General features: G+C 27.2%; 1 protein-coding gene across 1 annotated transcript in view; it reads right to left on the reverse strand.

Annotated features, from left to right (window-relative positions):
• Positions 1–9,836, reverse strand: part of LOC111627789 (oxysterol-binding protein-related protein 11-like) — a 56,263-nt gene extending 46,427 nt beyond the window's left edge. Inside the window, exons 1-2 of the mRNA XM_023371430.1 lie at positions 9,559–9,836; positions 3,603–3,684 (exon numbers count right to left, since the gene is read on the reverse strand). Of these exons, the coding sequence (XP_023227198.1) occupies positions 3,603–3,684; positions 9,559–9,603 (127 nt within the window). The 5' untranslated portion in view covers positions 9,604–9,836. The remainder of the gene's footprint in view (positions 1–3,602; positions 3,685–9,558) is intronic.
• Between the last annotated feature and the right edge of the window lie 5,073 nt (positions 9,837–14,909).

Below are 14,909 nucleotides of genomic sequence, written 5' to 3' on the forward strand. Positions count from 1 at the left end.
GTAAAGTCAAACGAGTTAAACGCGTTAGTAACGAATCGTTCGAAAAGTCTAACAAAATAGGAATAACGATGACTTCATTCTCGCTTAACTCGTTCGACTTTACGAACATACCCAATGTTAACTTTACGTTCCAAAGATAAAAGTTTTTCTTTTCTTGTTTGATGCAGAAGAATTAGTTCTACTTCGTTTGGATGACATAGTAGAGTCTCTCGAGTCTCCGTAGATATAATAAACACAGAAATAAATAACACAAAATAAATTGTAGCTATTTGTGGATTCCGCGCGACACGTCTGAACATGTAAGCTGAACAATAGTGTGGGGGGAGTGAGTAATCAAGGGTTGCGTGGCACTCAAACAAAAGACGAATCGACGAGATTTGAAAATCACGTAACTCCGGGTTCGCGTAAGTCGGGGTATTACTGTACATATATAATTCTATTTAAATAACTTTTCATTTTATAGTAATGTATTGCATTTAAATTCATTAATATGATTTTGAACATATTACATACTGTATATCATAAATGTTCTTAAGAATATAAATTTAATAAAGAAGTTGAAAAATATATCAAAATAAGAAAAAATATTATAAAAATAAAAAATGTTCATAAACAGAAATTTGACAAAATTAAAAACATATGCCTATAATTATAAACACATTTTAATGAAATTAGTGTATAAATTATATATCTTACATATTTCAAATTTTAATTATTATTATTATTAAAATAACTAAATTATTACCATGTAATATTCAAGCATTCCTGTTTCAGGATTAAGAACAAACCACCTATATTGCCAACCTTTAACAACATTTGTGTACTTGTATAGCTGACCTTCAACAATCTGTCTATATAAATATAAAAAATAAAGATAATAATAAGAAAGACATCTCTAATTCAAGCAAAAAAATAAATTTATTTTAAAATATTAATCCAATGTTGAATTCATAAGTCTTCAATGGAATAAGAAATCTGGAAAAAATTTTTCTAGCAATATTTAAAATACCTTAATTTTAGCTAAATAAATTTTAATAACTTAGATTCTATACCATATATATATATTAATAAATAAGCTTTACAATTTTCCAATCACATTAAACACATTTTAATGAAATTAGTGTATAAATTATATACCTTACGATATATAATTACAATTAATTATCTTATTTATTCTAGTTTTTAGAGTATACAATCATAAATTTATAATTATTATGGAGTAAATCCCATTTTTAGTATTTTTCCATAGCAAAAAATCCAATAATGATGACAATTTGACATTTGATAGTCATTGAGACTCAATACAATATTCATTATTGAAACATATGATCTTACAATTCTATAAGTGTATTTTCTAGTTATGTTTCAGTTATGGCATGAATTGCATTCATGATCTTGTTATTTAATTGATTGTCAAAATCTTGATGATCAATTAAATAATGAGGTTTTAGTAAATCATATCTTTTATTAAACTCATAGAAATTTTCCATGGAGGAAACTTGATGGAGAGAATAGCCAAGCAATTGAACTATCACTGCCAATCTATTAGTCTGACAAGATTTTATTTAAAAATAGAACAAAATTATTTTCTAATGCACTTTCAGATTATTTTTATGTTCTAAACCTTGTACAGATGTCATATATAAGTAAAAGATTTAAAGTGTATATTGACTTTATATAGACATCCTATACTATCTTCCACAATATTAGACTATCTGATTTCTCCATGTAATAATTTCTGGATGTAACCGAGAGTATAAAATTCTAAAATACATTTTGTAATAAATTTTCTTTGATGAATATAATGTAAAAATACCCATTAAATGATTCTTAAAACTTATTTTTGAAAGTATTGTCTTCTGTGTTAATAAACACAGAAGACAATACTTTCAAAATTTTCATTACTTTTAATTTTAAGAATTTAAAATTTATTTTAAAGTTTAACATTTCTATTAAAAATAATTTTAAAATTATGTTNTACTGTATTTTTTTTAATAATTAAAACTCTCATGATGACTTATAAAAGCACCAAAGCTAATAATATAAAATGTGTAATAAAACAAAAATAAATGCATTAATGCATTATTTCAGTCAAACTGATATTGTAAAAAAAAAATTAAAAACAATGTTCTAGAATTTGATATTTCCTGTAACTAGAGTCTGATGATGACTAATTAAATTAGCCATTGTTTGTTAAAAATTTAGGATAGATTGCAGAGACAGAATCTAGACCTCAACCAGAATCTGTCATTAAAATTGTGGTTCACGAAAAAGTGTATTGCAAGAATGATATTTTTTGATGACTTCAGTTTAGACAAAATTAGAAACTTGTTTTAAGACCAACTTCCTAGATTTGTTCAGTGGGAAATTTATAACTTGTTTCAAAAGGAAATTGCTATTTTATTTCCTCTGTTGTCACAAAGAAATTTCATTAAGAACAAATATTATCCACATTTTAGATGTTATTAATGCAGTAGAGAGACAATATTTGAACTATAAAAAACAAAACAATAATGTGAGATCTAAATATAATTCTTTAGGATTTTATTATGATCAAAAGTTTCAAATCATATACACATTTTCTAGATAAGAATTTTGTAGTTTTAATCAAATTGGATATAAATTAAACATTTGAGAAAAGGAAGTCAATTATTAACTGTGAAACAACAATTATTACTTGATGATGATTTGAAATAGAATTAAAAATTCCAAAATTAGACTAACAATTTTTTCCTTGAAGAAAAAAAAAACCTTTAAAATAATTCTTTTTAAAAAGTAATGTTGATTTTTCTGTTTATAACTTTTATTAAAGAGTAATTATAAATTAATTCCAAAATAAAAATGTATTGCTTTCTGTCAAAGCCAGTCAAGTGCAGATGATTAAGTTAACTGAACAAAGGAAAGCACCGAACTGATCATAGAGAATAAAAGATACCTATTTAAAAAATAAAAATGACAAAAGCAACCAAAATTACCACTGATTAAATTGTGATTTTGATACATTAAAACAAGTGTAAACTAACTTTTTTCTTTCATATGTATGAAATATGAATAAAAACAAAATTAAGACAGTAATCTATTGTTTCCAGTTTATAAATCTTATTTTGGAATTTTTTATTTGATAGAATATATATAACAATTTATCCTTTTTTGTTGACAGTCAGATAGTTGTCAATTAATTTATCAAAAATTCTTTCTTCTTTGGGGCATTTTGCTACATTCGTGTTCTCCCTCATTTTTGTGACTTAATGAAAGGATCCATCCAGTTGATTCACCAATGTCTAAAATCTGAGATAAACCATGGTAAATGTAACAGCTGAAGTTTTAAGGTTGTTTGTTTAGGCCCTATTCAAAGACATTCTGCATCTTAGCAATGAAGTTTAAACTGTAGCATAGTAAGTCAAAGGCTATACACCATTTTTAGTATAAAAATGATGGAAAGTTAAAATAAAACTCTCTGCAATTAGTCCTAAATGTTGGAAATTAAGGTTTTGTTTCTCAAGTTAATTTAATTCAATTTTTGTTTACATTAGTTCTTTCATATTCCTTTTGAAAGAAATTATTCAACTTAAATCCTTTCAAAAATACAAATTTATACTCACCACGTAGTCTATATACTTCTTCACAAGCAGCACTAACAAAAAATGTTTGACTATCTTCATCACTTGGTGATATCACAGCTCCCTAGTTGAAAAAAAAAAATTATATATATATATATTTATTATATCAATTTAAATAAATTTTTAAATTAATTTAGTAATAATTGAAAAAGCAGAGAAAATTAGTCAATTAAATTATTTTAATCCAATATTTAACTGATAAAATAAACAAGATTTTGTGATATCACCTCACAAAGTAATTAATTCATTCCATTAACTTTTATTTGTACTAGGCCTTAGCCTGTTACATAGGGAGTTGTTGTTTTCATATCTTAACATTAGATCAATAGCTGATAATTCTCAACTGATCGTAACAAATTTTTTAACATAATTATATAATTTGTATATAGTTCACAACCACAAATCAAATGAAATTTTGATTTGTGGTTGACATCTTGGACATACGTTGTTAGAATACACATAAAACACATTATTAATCAGTATAAAATCATTGTTAAGTTGAAGTTGAATAAAAAAGATTGCTGCCAATGAAGAGAACTCAATTAATATTTAGAGGTATTATGAAACATATTGTAAATTCTCTCTCTTATCCAATTCATGTGAAGTTTATATACTTTGATTTTTATTATATCCTAGTTTAATCATTTTGTATTGTGTGAGAATTGTAATTATAGCAGTTAATTAGCCTGAGAAATTATATTTATTTGTTACATATTGTTTACAAAAAAGGAAGACACAGCTGTCACTTTTTACAAAAAGGGGAAATCGAACTTCCCTTTCTCACATCCTTATCACTATTCACGACAACCATCTGAGTGTCTACACCCCAGTACATCCCGTTAGCGACTGAAAATTCTTTAACGCTACTGGTCAGAAATTATAATAAAAAAACGATTTTCCTGCCATTTGGGGCAATCTATGAAAGAAAAGATATGCCATACAGTGCAGTCAACAGAAATATGACATTGCTGTAGGAGACACACAGTCCAGAGAAATCAGAAAAGGAGGTGCCATAATGATGGCAGTCCATGACCAAAGAAACATTGCCATAGGAAGACAGTCAACAATCCCCAAGAACCTGCCATAAGAATAGAGTTCTCTTGCAATTCTCACTTGTGCCTTTCCCTCATCCCTCCTCCATCTAAGAGCTTCACTAAGAAACTCCATCGCTAAAGAGAAGACTACCTTCTAGACCATCAGTCAAGGTAGTAAGTTTAAATTGATGCAAGCTCTAACTCTCGGTTTAGCAGTATACTCTCGATTTAGAAGTATAACTCTAGTTAGACTTGATTATGTTCAGTTACATTTGTATTTTGAATTATGTACCTCATTGATTTAGTTTATTTAGTAAATCTTTGTTATTAGTTACAGTTGGTGACACTCTCAATTAATTGACTCCAGACATTCACCCAGCTATGATCAGACTTACCAGCAACTCCTCCCGCTCGATAGAATAAGCCCTCCTTTTAAATAGTTAAATATTGCATCCTAACTCACAATATTTATAGCATAAGTCAATCGTAACTGGTGTCAGCAGCCCGACTAGATCAGGATTATACGACCTTGATCTCAAACATCATTTTCAGGCCATCTGCAGACAATGTGGGCAAGTCTTGCCAACTTGTAGCCAATTAAGTGATAAAGAGATAAAATATACTTTTTATTCCCATTCCTCAAAATTGCAAATATATATATTAAAGATTTCTTTTTATATTTGTTGATAGAATGTCATTTAAATGAATTGAATTTGAGATTAGATTAAAACAGACTCAAACCCTTCCCACTTGAACATATACCTAAAGATAGATTGTATTACTGGTCTTCATGAATCTGTATTTCCGCATGAGTTAGGACATGGCTCTTCTATCCTAACTGATGTCAGGTTTCCTAGATTAAAAAAGGATTTTGACAATCTTTCTATATATTAATTTATAGCCATCCCAGACCTCGTGAGCAGGCTTCACTAACCCGATCTTGCATCCGGTGTTAGGAATTGGAGTTAGATCCTATCTCCACACTGCATGCTCTCATATATGCTTATTGTTCTTTTGTTAGGATGATTGATAGATATAGCAGTTTTTCTTACATTCCTGTTCATTTTGTCAATTGTTGATATAAGACTTACCACAGCATGTACTGAAATTTATAAAAAAAAAAAAGAGAGAGAAAGCGAAATTTATTGTAAAAGTGTGGATGTATTCTCTTAAGTGTGTAATAGTAATATACCACGTGTTATTAACCTGAAAAAACGTTCATTATTGCTGCAACATTTCAATGGAGAACATTTTTTAAAAGTTGTAATTATGAAGGTTTTTATGAACAATTGTAAAGAGCACAACGTATTAATGTGAATATGTATTTGAAGTGTTTGTAAATGGCTGTATTTTTTAAACTCTTTCCAACGTTACCAATTATACACTGGGGTTTTTAGAAAATAGAATCTGAGTTTGTACTGAAGAGGGACTTAAAATACAAATGAGTCCGAAATGCATTTGACAAACCAATAAAAGAAGTTCATAACCTGAAAACTGTATATGAGAGTCTACCGAACTGAAAATCGGATTAAAGAGACACATTCACAATGAAATTGATAAGTCCGATGATGCACTGAGTTCAGATCCAAAATAAATCTCAGAGGAAACTAGTAAAATAATTTGCTATCAGCAAGTTATCAATCTCATAACACAAAGTATAGTAACAAGTAAAAGTTACAAAAATTGATAACTAACTTAGATACACAATAGTAAGATATTCTTGAACAATGCATAGCTGATAATACAGTACTTGATAATACATACATCCATTCTTCAAGTGAAAAGATCATACAATAGTAATAAACTAATTAGTCCAGGGGCAGATCTACATAGGGACTAATAGGGCTTAAGCCCTGGACCCCCCATGTATCAAGGGCCCACAAAAATTGAATTATCATCATAAATTTTTAATACTTTTTCAATAACAATGAGCATTTATCATATAGTAAAAAATAGTTAGTATTAATAATATAATAATAATGATAATTTATAGTATTATTTATTTTATTGTAATCAATGTAACTTAATTGATCAGGCCACCAAGTTGCAATTTTAAACCCCAATTTAAAGATTCTTAATCAAACAAAAAATAGGGGACTTCAATAAGCCCTAGACCCCAAAAAACCTAGATCTGCCCCTGAATGAGTCATACAAGTAATTACTACCTATTTATAGTTTTATTGTAACAAACAACATAAAATCAAATTTACATACTATGTAACATAATACATACTATGGGATCAGTACGACCTAAATGTATGAAAACTAAAATATCCTAAAGCAATAAAGCAATGCAAGTCTCCTTCCATTACTCCACATTTTGAAGTGTCAAAAGAAAATACATAAAGCAACAAATCTGATAATGAACCATTTCCATGTTATTACACTTTTAAAAGTGTCTAGGATCTAAATTACCCAATAGTGACTGGCACAGGTTAAATTCCTAATGCCAACTTATGAATTTTTTCCTTCAAAACAAAGAAAAAGTCTGTTAAATAAGACACACGACTCTGATTATTATATGAGATAATAATTGTAATTATTAATGATCTTTTAATAAAATTTTGTTTAAAAATTTTTAAGAATTAAACTTTTAGAGTATGACTTTAAAAAAAGCAAGTTTACTGTTTTTTAATAGTAGTTAATAAATGTAAATTTGTACATTTGATACAGAACTGGATAAAAAAAAAAGCAAACTTGTCAAATTTGATGACATTAAACAGATAAATTTTGCATTTTTGTAATGTTGATATTAAATCAATTAATTTAAACCATTGTAATTTCTAATATTTATAGTTTCAACATGTAAGTATTCAATAAAAAAACAAGTGTGAAAAAAATAACTTCACATTTACTGAAAAATATTGTAAAAAAAGTGATAGAAAATAAAAAAAAACACTCTCATAGAACAGTTAAAAGCATCTTTATTTGAAATAGTCGAGGAAAAGAAAGCTAAAAATTTCTGAAGATAAATTAAATCTAAAAGAAAAATAAGGCAATTAATTATAACAATTCTTTAGCAGTCTAGATAATTAATCATTTCTGTAATGCTAATCTGATAAAGCCAATAAGAAATAAATTTAATAACTGCATTATAGTTGACCTTAGTTTTCTCATGTAAAATACAATTAAAATACACACTTGGTAGACAATCCCATTTATTAATATAAACATCTGCAAACCCAATGATTACCAGATTAAATTGGACTATATTACAATTATTAATAACTAAATGCTAAGTAATTTGGCCTAGAAATAGGCATTAGGCACTGTCTCTTATTAAATTTAATATGCCTACCTCTAAGCCAAATTATTTAGCATTTAATTATTAATAGCAGCAGTAATATAGCTCAATTTAATCTGGCAAATTTGGTTTTAATATAACTATTGGGCTTGTATATATTTATATTTGTACATATACAACATGCTTGGGTAAAGTGATAGCTGGATGAATGCCATAATAAAAGTTTTTAGGTCATAGGAACTAAGTTTTTCCCATGAGTAACCAATATGGTTATATCTAACTTAACAGTTCTGAAAGTGAAGATCAGACAGAAGTCCAGATAGCATAACTGGCAATGCATCCACACCATAAGTGGCAGTTGAGGGTTTGAGTCCTGCTTCAGGCCCATTTTCTTCTTCCAAAATCTTCTAAATTAATTAATAAATTTAATAAGAAATGGCACCTAATGTCTATCTCTAGGAAAATTACTTAGCATTTAATTAACACTTTTAGGTCTGATGATTTTTAGGTGTCATGTTTCTGTGGACTGACCTTTGTTGACCTTTATTAAAAGTGCTTGAATTTGAAAATAAATAGCTGTTTGATTTTTATTAGTAGTCAATGATAAAGATCATTTTTTCTCATTTAATTTTTATATATAATAGGTAAGAATTTGTTAATACAGATTTGATTGTTTATAATTTGAATACAATGTACAGAAATAAAAACAAACCAATTTTTTTGCCCTTTTTTTTTATAATTGCACCATTTGAAAAATGCATGCTCAATTCTGATTGAGTAGTGGTTTATTTTCATTCTATTTATTGTTTTCTGTCATCTGACAAAGACTTATGATGATGTCTGCAACAAAATTTTAGGTTTTGGTTTTGTTTATATGCCATTCTGTATAATATGCAAATTAGCACGTCATAACAAAAATGCATTTAAACCACAATAATTGTGATGTTTTTGCTTATTTGTATTTATATTTTTAAAAAGTAAACAATAAATTATTTAATAATAATACTAGCAATAACTTAATGAAAAAAAATTGGCAGGAAACCTTTTGTTGTAAAAACATTTTTATATCAATTTCGAATTTCAATCTTAAAATTTTGTCAATAGATGGAGCTAGCTAGGAGTATATTACTTACAAACGAATGACAGCCATAGGAAATATAGGCAAACATGTTTAGACTATAAGTTACAGGAAAATTGTGGGAATAGAACCGTATGGGTCAAAGGTCATTCTTGTATCTCACACAGAAGCTACCCAGAAAGTATTAGTAGTATGAGTAATATAGCCCAATCTAATCTAGCAATTGTTTAGTTTTAATTTAATACCATTTATATACAGAAATGCTAATTTACTTTTATTTACATTTGAGTCACATGGATATAGAAGTTTGGCAGATGTAATTCATTTGCTACATAATTTATTGCATGAAATGCTGGCATGTTACCTGAAAAATGCTAATGATTTTAAAAAGTCAGGTCCTTAATTCTTGTTTATATTATAGTAAAAATTGGCTTATGTTTTTAAATATTGTTACAATTAATGATTACATAAATTTAAAAAGTTAACAACATATGTAAGCATACATTTTATATTTTTTTATATTAAAATAAAAAATATTACATTTATCTTCTCACAAATTATATTTAATATGAAAATACTCACAGCTAAATGTACTCCTCCTCTGGGAACTTTTTTTATTTCATTCATCTGAAAATTTTCAAGTTTTCATTAATTTCATTATATAACAATTACTTACATTTATATTTAATTTTTTAATTGTGTATATGGAATGCAGCAAGATCATTATTTGAACAATCTTGTTATGACATGAGAATAAATTTATCATTTTATGTAAATTACTTGCTTCTAGCTTGTAAAATATGACACTCAATTTTTCCGTGTTTTTTTGATTGATACAGTAGAGCCTCGATTATCCGACCCCTCGGTTAACCAACCGTCCTAGTTGACAAATTTCAAATGTCCGCTATTGATGTGGCACTACAATATTTGGCTATGTCTTGGCTACTTTAATATTATTTTTACGTGTTTTAGCTGGCAACACTCATTCGACCATGAAAGGGAGCCAGTATTTAAACGAGGCTTAACTTTCTAATTTTTAACGATACAATAGCGATGATTATTATTTTAAAAAATTTTTGTTAGGCTTAACATCAATGAAAATTCAACGCAAAGTAGGTTAATAGCGATATACTAATATACTAATTACATGGGATATAATAATATACTACACTAATAATAGATTTTTTCATACTTTTTGGTTATCCGCCCTTTCAATTATCCGACCAACCCCAGTCCCCAATTAGGTCAGATAATCGAGGCTCTACTGTAATTTATTTATTGAAAAGTACAGAGTGTTCCATATGAAACTGCAACCTATTTGTATACTGTCATAGATCTTTTGTGTTCCTTCTTGTTAACACTTATTACAAATCATTTTACACTACAAAGATCACATAAAGAAATAAGTATTGATGATAAAAACACATTAGTTTTGCAAATACACCATTTTCTTCTTCACACAGCACTGAGAACACTGACTCGTTGTAACAAATATCAGAAAGAGTATTGATTTGGAGAGAGTTAACATGTTGGATAAGTCAATTCCAGCGAGGGTTATGGTATTTCTGTTAGTAATTCATATTTCCCAAAATGCTAATAGATGACATGATTTTATATGAAACACCCTGTATTTACTCAGAATTATAACAACTGTATTGGACTGTCATAATTTGATATATAATATTTTATATCTGGAAATTAATTTCTTGATATAGTTACCTTATGATGATTTTTTAATTAAATGTGGACAAGATAAAGAATTGAAAATTAATAATTAGGAAACATATGATATCTATGGTTTGGCTACTGTAAATAACAAAACTGTATATGCAGCTTTTCCAAACCATTACTATGGCTCCTGTATACTTATACAATTTATTTTTCTAAAGTTTTCTTTTAATAAAAAAAAATTTAATACATATTTATAACAACACTGACTTTCAAATAAATACAGTAATACCCCAAACTTACGCGATAGGTGGAACCGAGCGGTAACCGTGTAAGTCGAATTTGCATAAGTCGGGATATAATTTCGCATATAAATACATACAAATAATTTTTAATTGGGGCCGGAGACTAAAGAAAACAATAATTTAGAAAAAAATGTTTAATAAAATCTTAGATAATACATATGTATAACAAATTAGGCCTATATTATTTTACAATTTTTCACATTTACTTGATTATTACGCCATAATTTTAACATTGTTTCCATCTCAGCGATAATACTGTGACGTTTACGAATGATGCTTGAATTTAAAGATTGAGCATTTTTCACAGCTTCGAGAATTTTTTCTTTGCCTTTTATAATTGTTCTGACCGACAATTCCGGTAGATCAAACTTCTTTGCCAATTCACAAATTTTCATTTTTGTATCGAAGTCTTTAATAATGGGTACGTTCGTAAAGTCAAACGAGTTAAACGCGTTAGTAACGAATCGTTCGAAAAGTCTAACGAAATAGGAATAACGATGACTTCATTCTCGCTTAACTCGTTCGACTTTACGAACATACCCAATGTTAACTTTACATTCCAAAGATAAAGTTTTTCTTTTCTTGTTTGATGCAGAAGAATTAGTTCTACTTCGTTTGGATGACATAGTAGAGTCTCTCGAGTCTCCGTAGATATAATAAACACAGAAATAAATAACACAAAATAAATTGTAGCTATTTGTGGATTCCGCGCGACACGTCTGAACATGTAAGCTGAACAATAGTGTGGGGGGAGTGAGTAATCAAGGGTTGCGTGGCACTCAAACAAAAGACGAATCGACGAGATTTGAAAATCACGTAACTCCGGGTTCGCGTAAGTCGGGGTATTACTGTACATATATAATTCTATTTAAATAACTTTTCATTTTATAGTAATGTATTGCATTTAAATTCATTAATATGATTTTGAACATATTACATACTGTATATCATAAATGTTCTTAAGAATATAAATTTAATAAAGAAGTTGAAAAATATATCAACAATTCTGTATAATATGCAAATTAGCACGTCATAACAAAAATGCATTTAAACCACAATAATTGTGATGTTTTTGCTTATTTGTATTTATATTTTTAAAAAGTAAACAATAAATTATTTAATAATAATACTAGCAATAACTTAATGAAAAAAAATTGGCAGGAAACCTTTTGTTGTAAAAACATTTTTATATCAATTTCGAATTTCAATCTTAAAATTTTGTCAATAGATGGAGCTAGCTAGGAGTATATTACTTACAAACGAATGACAGCCATAGGAAATATAGGCAAACATGTTTAGACTATAAGTTACAGGAAAATTGTGGGAATAGAACCGTATGGGTCAAAGGTCATTCTTGTATCTCACACAGAAGCTACCCAGAAAGTATTAGAAGTATGAGTAATATAGCCCAATCTAATCTAGCAATTGTTTAGTTTTAATTTAATACCATTTATATACAGAAATGCTAATTTACTTTTATTTACATTTGAGTCACATGGATATAGAAGTTTGGCAGATGTAATTCATTTGCTACATAATTTATTGCATGAAATGCTGGCATGTTACCTGAAAAATGCTAATGATTTTAAAAAGTCAGGTCCTTAATTCTTGTTTATATTATAGTAAAAATTGGCTTATGTTTTTAAATATTGTTACAATTAATGATTACATAAATTTAAAAAGTTAACAACATATGTAAGCATACATTTTATATTTTTTTATATTAAAATAAAAAATATTACATTTATCTTCTCACAAATTATATTTAATATGAAAATACTCACAGCTAAATGTACTCCTCCTCTGGGAACTTTTTTTATTTCATTCATCTGAAAATTTTCAAGTTTTCATTAATTTCATTATATAACAATTACTTACATTTATATTTAATTTTTTAATTGTGTATATGGAATGCAGCAAGATCATTATTTGAACAATCTTGTTATGACATGAGAATAAATTTATCATTTTATGTAAATTACTTGCTTCTAGCTTGTAAAATATGACACTCAATTTTTTCGTGTTTTTTTGATTGATACAGTAGAGCCTCGATTATCCGACCCCTCGGTTAACCAACCGTCCTAGTTGACAAATTTCAAATGTCCGCTATTGATGTGGCACTACAATATTTGGCTATGTCTTGGCTACTTTAATATTATTTTTACGTGTTTTAGCTGGCAACACTCATTCGACCATGAAAGGGAGCCAGTATTTAAACGAGGCTTAACTTTCTAATTTTTAACGATACAATAGCGATGATTATTATTTTAAAAAATTTTTGTTAGGCTTAACATCAATGAAAATTCAACGNAATTTTCTTTGATGAATATAATGTAAAAATACCCATTAAATGATTCTTAAAACTTATTTTTGAAAGTATTGTCTTCTGTGTTAATAAACACAGAAGACAATACTTTCAAAATTTTCATTACTTTTAATTTTAAGAATTTAAAATTTATTTTAAAGTTTAACATTTCTATTAAAAATAATTTTAAAATTATTTGTTATGTTATAGTAATAATGTGAATATGAATAAATTAACTGCTTGATAGTTTTTTTTCTCAATAAGATAAAATATATAATTTTTTGAGAGATCTCAAACACACTTAAAAAAACATTAATATTTTTATGATGAAAATAATAGATATCAGCTTCTTAAACACCCAAATTCCATTAAAAAACAAAAATTATCTAAATATTATTTGTTATTTACTTACAATTTACACTTAGTTTTATTTTGTAATTACTCATTGAATCAACTGGGTATTGTAAACTGTATATGTATCACAGCTTTGTAATAGAAAATTATTACATATGTACAAAAGGAAAATTTTTGCAAAGGAGAATAACCTTGGTATTTATATTATTTATTATGTCTGTTATTTTTATATCTTAATCAAATATTTTGATAGATTCAACACATCCGATTGCTGTTTTTTACATGTAAATAAATAAATACACAAACACAAAAAAATAATAAAATTAAAAACATTGATTTAACTAATTTAATAAATTTAACAAAAAAATAGATTATTCAACCATTTTTTAAAATATTTTATCTTTAAGTTCCAACCCATGTTAGATTACAACACTTAAAATGCTATTCTAATGAAGCATTTTTTTTTTATTTTGGTATAAGATGTTTTTAGGAGTCCAATTGAATTGTGTTCAGTTACAACTCCAAACTAAAAAAAAAATGGATATTTGAATTTCCAAACATTGGTAGAACTTCAAATGTTAGTATATGTGATCTTACACCAGAGGGAAAAAACCTTTTCCCTCTGTGTAATATCACATATACCACAGATACAGTACACCACTATATCAGGTGTACTGTACCTTTTTTTCCCTCTGCATGTAAGAACAGGTGTACTAAAGACAAGACAGAAAATGATATGACAATCTTGCAAGGCTGACTCATAAAAGTTCAAATGATAAAATATAGCCTCAGGCAAGAGAAGTGATATTGATTATAAACTATCTGATCTGATGTTATAACTATTTCATCCAGAAAATATTTACAAAATTATCTTTATGAACTACAAAAATTCAGATTCAATTACTCTTAAGTGGAAATGTAATATGCATCAGAAAATTACAGAATAAATATAAAATATATTTCCAATTAATTATTATTGTGGTAAAATATATGATGATAAATATTTAGACTGAATCTAAAGATTAAGGAAAACAACCAATAAAAAAACCGCTGTTCTCATTTCAATTTTTTGACAACTATTTCACATATCTTTATATATTATATAATAAAGATAAAAGTTTTTAAATTTAGTAAAACATTCACAACTGAAAAAATATTATATGTGCATGAACTTCTTTAAACAGTTAAAAAAAAAAAAATGATCAATTTGTTAAGTGTGGCTTTACTTACATTTCCTATTTATAAGTAAAGCTGCAATTAGAAATATTCACACAGTTAAATAGCTAACTAAGAATATATTT

This window comes from Centruroides sculpturatus, unplaced genomic scaffold (genome assembly GCF_000671375.1).
Source record: "Centruroides sculpturatus isolate CEXI.00-Female unplaced genomic scaffold, Cexi_2.0 scaffold568, whole genome shotgun sequence".
NCBI lineage: Eukaryota > Metazoa > Arthropoda > Arachnida > Scorpiones > Buthidae > Centruroides > Centruroides sculpturatus.